This window comes from Chelonia mydas, chromosome 9 (assembly GCF_015237465.2).
Source record: "Chelonia mydas isolate rCheMyd1 chromosome 9, rCheMyd1.pri.v2, whole genome shotgun sequence".
In the NCBI taxonomy this organism is placed as follows: domain Eukaryota; kingdom Metazoa; phylum Chordata; order Testudines; family Cheloniidae; genus Chelonia; species Chelonia mydas.
In genome coordinates, this window is record NC_057855.1 from 62653787 (window position 1) to 62667057 (window position 13271).

The 13271-nt window shown below is 44.1% G+C and overlaps 1 protein-coding gene across 3 annotated transcripts in view; it reads left to right on the plus strand.

Annotated features, from left to right (window-relative positions):
- Window positions 1–13271, plus strand: part of GABRA3 (gamma-aminobutyric acid type A receptor subunit alpha3) — a 128341-nt gene that overhangs the window by 78064 nt on the left and 37006 nt on the right. For 2 of the 3 annotated variants that reach the window (XM_043522111.1, XM_007063938.3), the window contains exons 4-5: window positions 4177–4244; window positions 9696–9916. The exons of the other annotated variant lie outside the window; for it this stretch is intronic. In XM_043522111.1, the coding sequence (XP_043378046.1) occupies window positions 4177–4244; window positions 9696–9916 (289 nt within the window). The remainder of the gene's footprint in view (window positions 1–4176; window positions 4245–9695; window positions 9917–13271) is intronic. 3 annotated transcript variants of the gene reach the window in all.

The window sequence follows — 13271 nt, forward strand, 5'->3', positions numbered from 1 at the left end:
TTCTGTGATCTGCTTGTGCTTTTGTTAGTTCCAACTTTCACAGCTCAACTGGAATTTGTAGGTGGGCGGCAGCTATTTTTTGGTGGAAATCCCTCTAATTCAAAGGCGAGTCCGATTCTGCCTCTCCTATATGGCCAGGGATGTCCCTCAGGCACAGCTTAACTGGAGCGGTTCTGCTGCACATGGGTTCATGGGGGCAGTGTGTGTGGAAGCCAGCGTGCCTGTAAGCCCAGCTGAATGGAGTCTCTCTGGGGGGCTGCGACACAGAGGAGGCTTGGAGGGTGAACAGCCCAGGGGAGGAGCAACAGTGAGGCTGGCAATTCTATGACTCTGGGATCCACTGACTGAAGTCCCCTTATCCCCTATAGAGCACTGTTTACGGGACTGCAAGGGTCATCAAGTCCAACCCCTTGCTGAGATGCAAGATGTGTTGGTGTGGTGTGACTCCATTGAATTCAGTGGTGTTTACATCAAGCAGAATGGAATTTGTGCCCAAATCTGTTGGAGTAGAGGGGTGTGTCTGGCTTTTCTAGAAAGGGGTGGGGGAGTCGGGGCTCTCAGGGCCATGTCATGAGGGTGAATGGCCAAGATACAGAGTGGTGACTTAGTCTAGATGTAGAGGATCTACAGGATAAATTGGTTTTTCTCGCTCAGGGGGCACAGTGGATGAAGCAAGGTGCTGCCCCTGAGCTCTATGTGGGCAGTAAGATGTGACCTATTGTGATCTTTGGACCAAGGTGGAAGCATGGATAGTGGAAGGTGCAGTCACGTGCTCTGTGTCGAAGATAATGCAACGCAGGCCTGTAACAGACAAAAAGACTGGAAGAGGATTTGGCCAGGATGTGCAGGGTGCATTCCTGAGAGAGAGGTTGAATGGCTATGGTGTCCCTCTGACCTGATGATCCTAGTTGCTACCACATCCCCTTGGGGCTACAGGCAACTAGGTCTAGTTTAGAGGTAGCCTTGGTAACTGATCTGGTCCCCGTTCAGTCCCAGGAACAGGGGGACACAAAGGTGGTGATATTTACGGCCATCTTTGTCCCCTCCCCTCCTCAACTGCACCAAGCAAGTCTTGGCTACAGCTTGAGGCCATGGCCCAATGCTTTTCCTGAGGCCATTTGACCTGTGGTTTCCAGAACATCCCTGTGACTATAACTGTTTTAATTAAATGGTCTCTTTGATGGATGGTGACGGCTGGACATCCTGATGGCTGACACTGGCTTTCTCGATTATTATTCACTGTGCAGTCTTTGGCATAATTTAGTAACTGACTGTCCAATACATTGTCACACTGTGATTGCAGCTATCTATATAGTATATTAAGAAGTATCATTTATGCAAGGAGACGGGAAGGAATAAGTACATACTAGACCAGGGAAAACCCGTTGCCCTTGGGAGATCTGATATTACCAAATGGTCCCATCCACTTGGATCCAACAGCCTCTGTCCCAGTACATCATGTACATGGCTTTGTTTTGCACTGCACCGTGAGGTCCTGTCGTGTGACAGTCCTTACTTGTGCTCTCTCTATCAGAGAGTGTGAATGAGTCAGCAGCAGGGTAGGGAGGTGAGCTGTTCTGTCTGTCCTCCTCTTACTAACCTGGCAAGTTTGTTACTGGATGTGCACTTTCATCCTAGGTTTGCATAGGGTGACCAGAAAGCAACTGTGAAAAAATGGGACAGCGGGTGGGGGGTAATAGGCGCCTATATAAGAAAAAGTCCCCCAAAAATGGGACTGTCCCTATAAAAACAGGACATCTGGTCACCCTAGGTATGCAGGTCTCACCGGATAAGCACATGCCAATGTCCAGATGAGGAAAATCCTGGGCCATATCCTGCAGGAGCAAAGGGACCGTAGAGTCTAGGGCCTGGACAGTTTACAATAGGCTGCATTCAGTGGGACCCTGGATCAGGTCAGATCCATCCAGGTTTGTTTTGTTTGTTTGTTTTCTCCCTCACAACTTCCTAGGCCCGGCCACTCTTCTTCAGCTATTTCTGTTACAGAGGCCTCATTGCTAAGCTTGGTATGGAGACAGTGGGAGTTTCAGCTATGCTGAAACTAACTTTACCAAGAAGGGTCTGCAAAAATTACACCTATTTTTTAATTAAACCCATGTGTGCTGTCATCTTCCTTGGGATTGTGCTTAACGCGAGCTTAGAAATAAAGCCACCAGGATCACTCAAAAGCATGTCCCAAAGTCCTCTCTACCTCCCACAAGCCTGCTAACATCTGCTCATCAATTCCTGTTCCAGTTCTCCAACACTTGAATCCTGCAAGTCGCTTTGTGAAATACAGATCCTCTCGCTGACCCACCATCCCTTGCAACATCTCAACCCCTTTCTGTCTCAGCCTCAAAATATTCCATTCTGCAGACCACAAGGAAGGACCATGGCTGGACCTGGATCTCAGCATGGTGATTAGTGCTGTAAATTATGGATGTCAGGAATGCTGAAAGGGAAGAGGGAGAAAAAGTAATGCATGTTCTCACCTCATTAGAACTTTTTTCTCTGCTATGTGTCTCATTTTGGGTCCTGCTTGGAAGGAGACGGAGAGATACCCTGAGTCTCTAAGAATTACAAAAGTAACTTGCTTTGCTTAGAAAAATGCCTAATTGACTACTGTGTACTTCAGAAAGTATACTGCACATATATTTCTCTTTAACCTTTCACAGCATCAAGACAAGATCAAGGTTTACATATATAGCACAACAATATCAGCCACAGGCTGCCTCGGAAGCTCTCTAATCGTAATAACAAAAGACATGTATACTATATTTTAGCCATTAAGGAGAAGACCCTGCCAGAATGCATTATCTTACTTTAGTTGCAAAACTTTGAACTGCAGAGTGAAGCCTCATGATGCGGCAAAATAAATTGAAACGTGACAAAATATCCCTCTGAGAACAGAGGAATTTCCGTAACTGAATTGATCAATGGGCCATCTTCTAGTCCAGGATCACATCTATAACAGTGGCCAATGCTAGATACTTAGATGAAGCCAGGAATCTCTCTTACTGACTTCAGATGGACAATTCCATCAGGAGGTGCCATTCTGGACATCTAGTCGCATTCAAAGGAAGTGAGAGCGCATAGTCTAGTCCTAAACTGATTAACATCTGTTAATGGAAGTTTTCCATTCTAAGGGTCAGATTTGTCCGCATTTCTGTGAGCTATCTAGTGAGTAGAGCACTGAACTGGGACCCAAGAGGCCTGGCTGTGATACTGACATGCTGGGTGACCTTGGGCAAGTCACATCTTCATTCTGTGCTTCGGTTTCCCCATCTATAAAACAGGAATAATGATACTGACCACCTTTGTACAGCGCTTGGAGATCTACTGATGGAAAGTGCTATATAAGAGCTAGCTACTATTATTATTATTCACATTGAGCAGTACTTAACTCTGACCTGGCTTCAAGCACTTTAGCACATGCTTAACTTCAAACACATTCTTTACTCCCATTGAAGACAATGGGACTTAAGCAAGTGCTTCAAGATAAGCACATCCTAAAGCGCTTTCCTGAGTTGGGACCTCCCAATGATTTGGGGCTGTTCCTGGAATAAGACGTTACTTGGCATCAATACAGGTAGTAAAGTCTGGCAGCTAGGAGATTATAGCAGACGGGTCAATACTAGCTTTTCGAGAGCTATCGTTTTTCATGAAAGAGACAAGTAAGAAAACAGCAAATGCAATGAGAGTAAAAGGCAATCCAAATATTGATTCTTGCACATTCAGAGAAACCCAAAACTTTAACAAAACCAGGTTTTCTTAAAACTGGGGGGGAAATTCAATGGCCTACTGATCAGGCTGGCAAATACAAAGGGATTTTGGATTAGAGTTTCACAACATCAGGGTTTACCTCTATACTTAAGATGGATAGAACCATAGAAAATTGTGCATTGTGTGACTGTGTACATTATGTAAATATGCACTGTCTGAATGTACTAGGATATATCCATCCTTGGTGTAACTCTGTGGAAGTCAATGGAGCTGTTCCAGAGATGAATTTGCCCCATTATGGATTATAAAATTGGCCATTGTTCACAACATGATGGTGATGACAATTCAGCACTACAGCAGGGAGGCATCTGGTATGAAAAAACAACAAAATGCTAAAATCTTTTCTGTGCAAATGAAAATACTTCTCTAATTACTTTTCTCTCTTGTTTTTCCCAGACAGCGTAACTGAAGTCAAGACAGACATTTATGTGACGAGTTTCGGCCCTGTCTCAGACACAGACATGGTAGGTGCTGTAGATCATAGAGGTCTGACTCTGGGACTCTGGGCGTGTGCATTGTTCTTCTTGTACTGAGTTAATTGGACAAAAGTATGAACTATGGAAACAATGTGGCAAGAAATCTATCCAGGTTGCCTGTGAAATTTCTGCTCAAGCATAAAATCTGGGTAGTGTGCATTATTATTTGTCATTTGCAATAGTGGCAGCCAGCAGATATGGAGCTGGAGATATCTTCAAGAGGGCAACAGTCACAGTAATTCAAGAAGCATAAATTCGTACAGCATAAACCACAGAACTAGATGAGGTCTCATTCCTCTGTAACAAATACCAAGAAATCCCATTCTGTTGCTTTTGGTGGGAGCTTAGTGCAGAAAGCAGTTGCAATAGAAGTTCAAAAAAAGACTCTATTTTGGTTTCACATCTTCTTCTCAATTCCATTTTGGTTTTTGGAAATCCACCAAACATAATCATTGGCATTACTCTAAATCCAGGTACAATAATCTGTGAAGGAATTTCTGTCAGTATCCTTTGGACTAGAACTGGGTGAAGGTTTTCAATCAAAGCTCTTTTTCGGTGACAAATGCAGATTTGTTAACACCAAAACGTTTTGCAGATTCATGTCAGTTTTGCTGAATTGTTCATGTTGAGAAAAAAGCACCAACAAAAAACATTCTACAAATGTCGAAAGATTTCAACATTTTCAGAATGAATCATTTCAATGTATCAATTCAGAACAACTTTTTGTTCAAAATTTCCAAAATTTAGAAGTATTTTAAAAAATGCTCAAACTGAAACAGAACATTTTGGTTTGGGTCAAACAAAACATTGCATTCTCCCTGAAATGAATTTTTTTCAACTTCTTGGTTCAACAAAAATGCTTGAAAATTTTTCATTTTGTGTAGACCCAAAATTATTTTTTTATTATTATTATTGTTTTTCAGAACTGCTAGCAAAACAAAAAAAAATCAATTATTCACACAGCTCTATTTTGCATGCTAAGGGTACTTCTATACAGGGCTAAAAGAAACTCAGCACAGCCGCAGCTGGCCCAGGTCAGTTGTCTTAGGCTAGTGGGGCTCGGGTTTCAGGGCTAAAAATTATGATGTAGACTTTTGGGCTTGGCTGGAGGCTTTGCCAGCTGGTCCTGGCTTGGACAGCTGTGGCCATGCAGCAGGTTTTTTATCCCTGTGTAGACATGGGCCAAAAGGTGAAATCCTGGCCCTGTTGAACTTGATGGGTATTTTTCATTGACATCGTGGGGAAGAGGGGGCAGGATTTCTCCCTATGTTTCATTGCTCAGCGCAGCCATTTGGGACATCCAGGTGCATGGAAGGGAGAGGGGAGGAGAGACATGTTTACTCACCAGAAGGACGTCCATGGAAACCAAAAGCATTTTCTAATGTGGTCCAATTGTATCTCCAATTGCTGGGACACGTTGTGCTGCTTCCCATCAAAAAGAGGCTTAGACGCCTGCTCGTTCTTTTGATTTAGAGGAGCACGAATCTTGTCTTTTAATCCTTTTTTTCCTGCCTGATGAAGCTAGGGTGTTTTGTGGGTTTTTTCAGTGAGTGCAAACAAAGGGAAGCAAATTGGGGGGTACCACCAAAAGAGCAAGAGCTTCCTACAGCATGATTCTGCCTCCTTTACTCATCTTGAGTAGCATCTTTCTTCATAACCAGCCCCGCTTTCTTCATTGTGACTACTCATGGAGTAAGTTACGCGGTAAGAGTGTCAGATTCTGACCCTATGTAAGTGGGGCAGACCATCCCCCTTCCTTCACCAAACTGCCCTAGGTGCCTGAGGCAAATATACAGGGTAAGAGAGAGAGAGAAAACAAGTGAACTGACTGGCATATTCTGACATGTTTAAGGAAAATTATTAATGAAAAGGCCTGAGGACTGAATCTAGGTTTGCATTCCCTCAACAGTTTGTCTTCTAATTAAAACAGAACTGTAGAGCATAATTAATAGTGAGCTTTCTCAAAATCATTTCTTGCAGCTTGTATTGCACAAAAAGAGGATTTGGTAGTTTGTGTTTATTTTTAAATTACATACTGGCATCATTAGTGGGGACCGACACCCTGGTGTGTGCCTCATCTCTGAGTGTCATTTCATCTTGGATTTCCCCACGCTATTGGATGCTTTTTTGGCTTGAAGGTTCTCCCTAGCAGGGGGACAAGAATTGAATCCAAGCAGAATTGGGCAGGATCAGTGTCCTAAAACAACCTTCCTCCAAACCTCTAGACCCTAGAGGATTTCATTCTCCATGTTCATTCAGCCACGGACATCTCTCCTGCTGCTCTACCAATGGGCCCTCACTCAGACTATTAGCACTGGTGATCAGAGGAATTAAATGAGAATTAAATCTCTGAATTTCATTCTGATGCCTCCCCCCATCAGAGGAGTCTGTCTTGCTTTGGAAGGACCACTCCCTGCAGGGTTAAAAGTTAAGTTAATGTCACTCTAGCTGAGAGTATTAATCTCATCTGAGTTCTCTCTATCCATCTTGTTCTCTTTCACACCACAGCAAAGACTAATAATATATTCAGCAATCCCAGCCCTTAGGGAGTATCTGATAATTACTTTCAAGGTGGAGCATATTTGATTAAGGGAGCATGTATAATGAACTGTGAAGAAGAAATATGAGGTATTGAAAAGAGGAAACTATTCTCCACTGTGTGATTTGACAAAATGAATTTAAAATTAGAGAGACAGTTAAAGAATAATAAATTTTCTCTCCTCTTGCATGCTTTAGTTCCATAGATTTTGCCCGTGCATAGCAGATGTGCTACCGCGTGCAGTTCTGGTGCTGAGCACACCTTGAAATGGGTGCTCAAGAGAGAACTGCACAGGGAAAGGAGGATGAACTTGCACCTTTCTCAGGATTGTTTTCCTATCTTAGATAGAAAAGTGAGAAAGTCACTCCTTCCACACTGGCATCTGTCTGATGATCCAGCCCCTGCGCGTACCACAGCCATCATTAGCTGCGATTGAAAGGCTGCCTTGTGCATCCAGATTCAGACAGATTATAATGATGATGAGGGGCCTGGGTGGTGAGGCAAATAATGTTTGCTGTTGAGAGCGGAGAGCAGCTGATTACTAACTACAGAGGAGTGTTGTCTGCTTCTGTCTGACATGGGGTGGGAAGGACTCCAGACTCACGAGCTATTCAACATGAAAAGCATTGGCTGATAAGGTCCACGCTAATGTCAGATATTAGGTGTTCCAGCTGTCCCTCAGCTTGTTAACTAGAACACAGATGAGAATCGGAAAAGTTTCTGTGCCCTGTAGAATGGACTCTGGAGAGGGGCCCTGCAGAGGAGAAGAACCTGAGCCAGGTTTCTGGCATGGATTTTAGTCACAACCCTGGATGGAGAAGAACGTGACCTATAATTTTTGGCTCACCTGGAATGGTGTGTAGGTGCAGGCACTGGGAGGAGGCGAATCTGAACTGGGGGGTCTGCTCTCACATGGGAAGGGCACTGAGGGGCAGAGGAAAAAGACCCTGACCATGGTTTCTCTTCTTCTGAGGATTAGACTCTTAGTACAGAAGGAGAAAAGGAGGAGCTGAGGTTGTGTTCTCTGTGGTATAGTTTGGGAATTGTTCATCAGAGTGAAGGTCCTGAACTAGATTTCTCTTCTCCCTCTTAGAAGGACTCTTTCTCTCCTGACACGGAAAGGAGCAGAGGGCTTTGTTTCACTGTACTTGTTGCTGAGCCTCTTGTCCCCACGCTGCCAAAGAATCATTCAGGGGGCCTTGGAGAGAGATTGCTGCACTCTCTGTTAAAGATGGTTGCTTTCAGGTTCCCAAAGGGACCATGGTTAAAACTACAAACTGCAGGTTAAAATATACGGGGGATTTCAGAGAGGAGAAATCATGGGAACAAATGTCCCTGGCCTGGCACACTCTTGTGTTCCTATTTGTTTAGCTAGGATTGCATGCCTCATACAGCAGGGCAGAATCTGATGCTAGGCATTTATTTATACCTTGTGGTCAGCAGCATCTGGATGAAGATGTCATGTGTCAGAATTCTGTTTGATTCAGCATAAGAAAAAAATGAAGGCATAGACCCACAGCTGTAGTAGGGCCGCATCGTTCCATTGATTGTAATGGAATAACATCCGTTTTAGAGCTGGACAAATAACAGATTTTTCACTTTGTTGGCAATTTCAAAAAGTCAGAAAAAAAATCATTTCAGGTTGGACCGAAAATTACAGGTGAAGTGAAAAGTTGCAAAAGAATTGTTTTTGTGTGAACGAAATGTTTTGCTTCCACCATTTTAAAATGTTTTTGAACTTTATTTTAAAAATTAAAGGATGAAAAGTCATTTTAAACTGAAAAAAATTGGAAAGTTGCTTTTTGAAAATGTCAAAATGAAACATTTTGGTTTTTTTTCAGAACATTTTTCCACAAATGAAACATTTGGCAAAACCAACATGAATTCATGAAACATTTTGGTGTCACCAAATCTGAATTTTTCACCAAAAAAAGTGTGTGACAAATTTCACTCAGCTGTAATCAATTTACTTCAGCTGAAGACCTGAGCCAAGCCTCTAAAGGGCCAAATTCAGTCTTAGTGTAACCCCACTGGTTTCAAAAAGAGTTACACCCAGATTAATTTGACCCCATGTGTCCTGTCATAATTCTAATTTTATCCGGGTTTAAACATATCTCCTGCATTTCTGGGTTCCTCGTTCTTGGTAAAGTTCATTTCTGTTCTCCCAGTGAATAAAATCGATTTCTATATTATTAATCCGGTGCTAATTGAATGCCTGCAGGATCCCCGAGTCCTGACCTTTCATATGTGGGAAGCATTACAGACATCACTGAAATGCAGCCATCTCTGGCGTGAAAAGTGGTAGCTGTTTGATGGTGCTTGGCAGCACTGCACAACAATTTAGGACTGAAAGTGGCTTAGAGTATAGTCCTGATGTTTCAAACATGGTTGCATAAAGTTAGGCATCTGAAGCCATATTTAAGCACAAATCATTAGGATCTACCTGTGGTGTCAGTTGCATCCTCTGCTTCCTGTTATCTTGAAACTGCTGTGCAATGTCGCTGAGACAGAATGGCTGAGGAGTGCCATCCTAGGGGTTGCTGCATTTCATTGTTTGGTGTATGATCCCAATGGCATATGTACAGTGTATACGGCACTTTGAGATGAAAGATGTAGATGAATACTACAGGGTATTCATGTAAAGTCATTATACAAGAGGTAGCAATTCCAGCTTGCCTTCGGGTCTTATCAACCCTGGAGAATGCTGCCCTGCTAAATACCTCTTGTTCCCACTCCAGTGATTGAAATGCCACTCCGGTCCACAGTCATGAGTGTAGTGCTCCCAAAACCCCATTGCACTCAACGAAGGGAGCCGTTTTCATTCTCTGGAATTTATGGGGTGGCTTGCAATGAAGAACTAGATAAAATCAGGTTTGATGTGCTCTCCTCTCTCCCCCTAGGAATACACCATTGATGTCTTTTTCCGGCAGTCCTGGAGAGACGAGCGGCTTAAGTTTGATGGCCCCATGAAGGTCCTCCCCCTTAACAACCTGCTGGCCAGTAAGATCTGGACTCCTGACACCTTCTTTCACAATGGCAAGAAATCAGTGGCCCACAACATGACCACACCCAACAAGCTGCTGCGCCTGGTAGACAATGGCACCCTTCTGTACACCATGAGGTAGGTGTGCCTCTCCTGGGCATGGACAGAACCTGAGCCCATGGTTCTGCGAAAGCCTTAGGTCCTGCGGGGAGGCCCTAGGCTGAGGTGATCCTATGGCATGCTATGTCCAAGGCTGTGCAAGCTTCCCACTTTTTAAGGTCCAAAATGAGTTTAATCTCTTGACATTTGAGCTGCAGATTAATCTGCATAGTGTCAACAAGCCATCACTCCTACAACTGACAAACGATGCTTAACATTTCGTTAGCACGCTTCAAACATTCATTAATCCTCACTGTGGTCCTGGGACGTAGGTCTCTCAGGATCAATATGCTCCTGTTTCCAATGAGGAAACTGAGGCACAGAGGCTATATGACAGGTGTCCCTGAGTAAAGAGAAGGTGAAAATACTGGGCTTGATGCTCCACTGCTTCACACCACTGTGGACTCATTTAAACCTGTGAAAAGTGGGTATAAAATGCTGCTGCATCAGGATGGAAGAAGCATTTACACTATACTGCACTCATTTAAACCAGGAGTGATTCCATTGTAGACAGAGGAGTTACACTGGTTTTAAATGAACGCAAGTGAGAGAAGTATCAATCTCATAGACTTGAAGGTCAGAAGGGATCATATCTGTCTGTCTTAGGTATTTATCTGATCTCCATTACCATAAGTATCTGAGTGCCTCGCTATTTTGAATGCATTTGTTTTCTCTACATGCCTGGGAGGCAGGGCAGTATGATCAGACCCCAAAGATAAATCACCACAAAGACAATACCTAAGAGAATGAGTAATAGGACCCCCACAAAATCATATCTGGGTTTTTCTGCATTACTTAAAGGTTAGCTCGCACTTGAGGCGGCATGAGACAACATGGAACGCAGAGATGAAGGGAATCTGAAAATGCTGATAAGGAATTATAGATGTGTGGAGCGTCTACATGGAAGTGGAATGAGACGCAATAAGAATGAAGCCCAAGGGTCATCAGTGTTACACCAGAGCCCATAGAGTGAAAAATAGTTGGCCTCAAATAGTCTATGGCAAGGCTATAAGAGAAGAGAGCGACAAGCCACCACAATGAATGATGCAACAGATCTGGCCCGAAGCAAGGACCCCACATCCTGAGAGATACTGAATCCTTGCACCCCCTGCAGTGGTTCACCATCTCTCAGGATTTACTCCCAAGAGACTGCACGGCACTGGATACCAAAAGCAGCCCATAGCCAAAATCAGGGCTTTTCATTATGTAAAATATCAAATGGAACCAGTAGCTCTGCTGCAATCCAAACTTTCCACACCCAGCTGAGTTAGTCACCACAAAGTCATTCCAACTCTTTATGAATGCAGCGTTACGTGAACATCTGGCTTGGAACTTTGGCTGCAGTGGGTCATGCTGAAGTTGGAGGCTTTGTAAGAGATGGCGCTGGACAGTGTAGTCGAAAAATTTAGAAAGAACAGGGTAACAAAGACAACAGGTTGGAAATTTTCCAACTGACAATGCCATTTCATCTAAATCGAAATGTCAGTTTTGATGAAATTTCGTTTGTAAAAACGAATCAGAACAAAGCAGTCTGATAAGGGTGAAAGAGCAGCCTCTGCACTTCTTAGGGGCAGTGTCCCTCCTGGAACAAAATGATTTGATTTTTCATTTCAAAATGACATATTGTTTCCAATTTGTATAATATAACATGATTAATCACAGTTCAAATTGGATTGAAATGTTTTGATTTTGTCAAAACGAGGCATTGCAATCAACCCCCAGCAAACAAAGAAATGGAATTTTGTTTCTAAGGGCATTTTGAGAATATTTTGGGTTCCATTTCATAATTCACAAAAAGGTCGATATCGCAGAATTTCCTGTGAAATAGCAAATCTGTTTCCCGCACAGCTCTAGTAACAAAGAAATGGCCAGTGCGCTGTGTAGGAAAGTGCCCATTTCAAGCCTACCACCTCGGGGTTTGCCCCCTTTCCAGAAATGCAGCATGGCTTTTTGTCCCATATGTATCTAACATAGCTTCTTCCCCATGGCCCCAAAGGAAATACCTTCTGTGGGCCAGACTGGATTTGTAGGGGTGCTCAGAAGCAGGGCCACTCAGAAGCAGGGCCAGTGTAAGGAGCCTCCCCTCACCTCATGCATCCTGCCTCTTAGGGGTGCAGAGACTGCTCTTTCCATGACCCACAGGTGTCAAGGTGCAGCTTTGTCTCTAAAAGGAGCAGTGAGGGGGCAGATCCATGCCCTGATCCCCTCCCCACCCCTCAGAATTGGCCCTGCCCAGGCACACTAGAGGGGATGGGGCTGCACAGTCCTGATAGCATGGTGGTGCATGCACACATCCCCAGACCTATGCAGTGATTGTACCTCTCTGAGCTCCCTTGGGAAGGTGTCGCTCTGCACTCCCTCTACTCAGTGTGTTCTGTCTAGCTCTGTATGGCACTATGCAACTGGACATATGAGATACTGCCTTCTTCCTAAGCTTTCAGCGGGTCCCTCCTAGTCCAGCCCCCTAGAGGCATCAAATGCTAAAATAAGCAATTAGAGACATTTCCACTGCTATTTATACTGTTAGGCAACCAAACTTCTCTTCTCCAAGAGTTTGCATTCATCTGTAGCTGCTCTGCAGGAACAGCAATTCTGACACATGCATCCAGCATCGTGTGGCAGTATTCATAGCTCCTGGAGCGAGGCCTCTTCATCACTGAACTGCGCAAACCAACTGCAGCTCAGTGTCCAGAGATATCATAGCATCACAACGCAACCTCCTCACGCAGCATCTCAAAGTAGACATCAGAACACAGTGTCAGGGCCTCGCACCTGGATTGTTTTATGGGCTTCACAAGTGTCTCCTCTCTCTGTTCCCCTCCTCCTGGCTGCTGAGTTATAGTGATCAGTGTTACTGTTCCCTACTTTCCCACCTGCTTGGAGGATCAGCAGTAGAATGGGGGCTTTAGTCCTGTTACGCAGTGTTCCCTCTGCAGTCTTGTCTGAAGTCAGCCGCAGTTTGTAGAAGCAAGTCTCAGGTGCATGTAGTTCACAAAAGCGACATTCAGCATCCCACAGTCCAAATGTAGCTCTGGACCCCAGACTGACTAACAAGTGTATGTGGATCTGCACAGGGTGTGAAAATAGCTCAACCAGAAGCAGTGGGCTTGGTACAGGAACGTCCGGGTGAAATCTGTGGGCTGTTTTATTCCGGTCAGCCTAGATGATCATAATGATTCCTCCTCCTGGCCTTAAAATGTATGAAAATGTCACATGCCTAATTCTGTGCACAGAGCATGCAACGCTTTGAGAACCTAGCCCTTAAAGAGCCCTTCTGCTCTGCAAAGCGACTCAAAAAAGGCATTGCAGGGTTTACACACATATTGTTTCTATG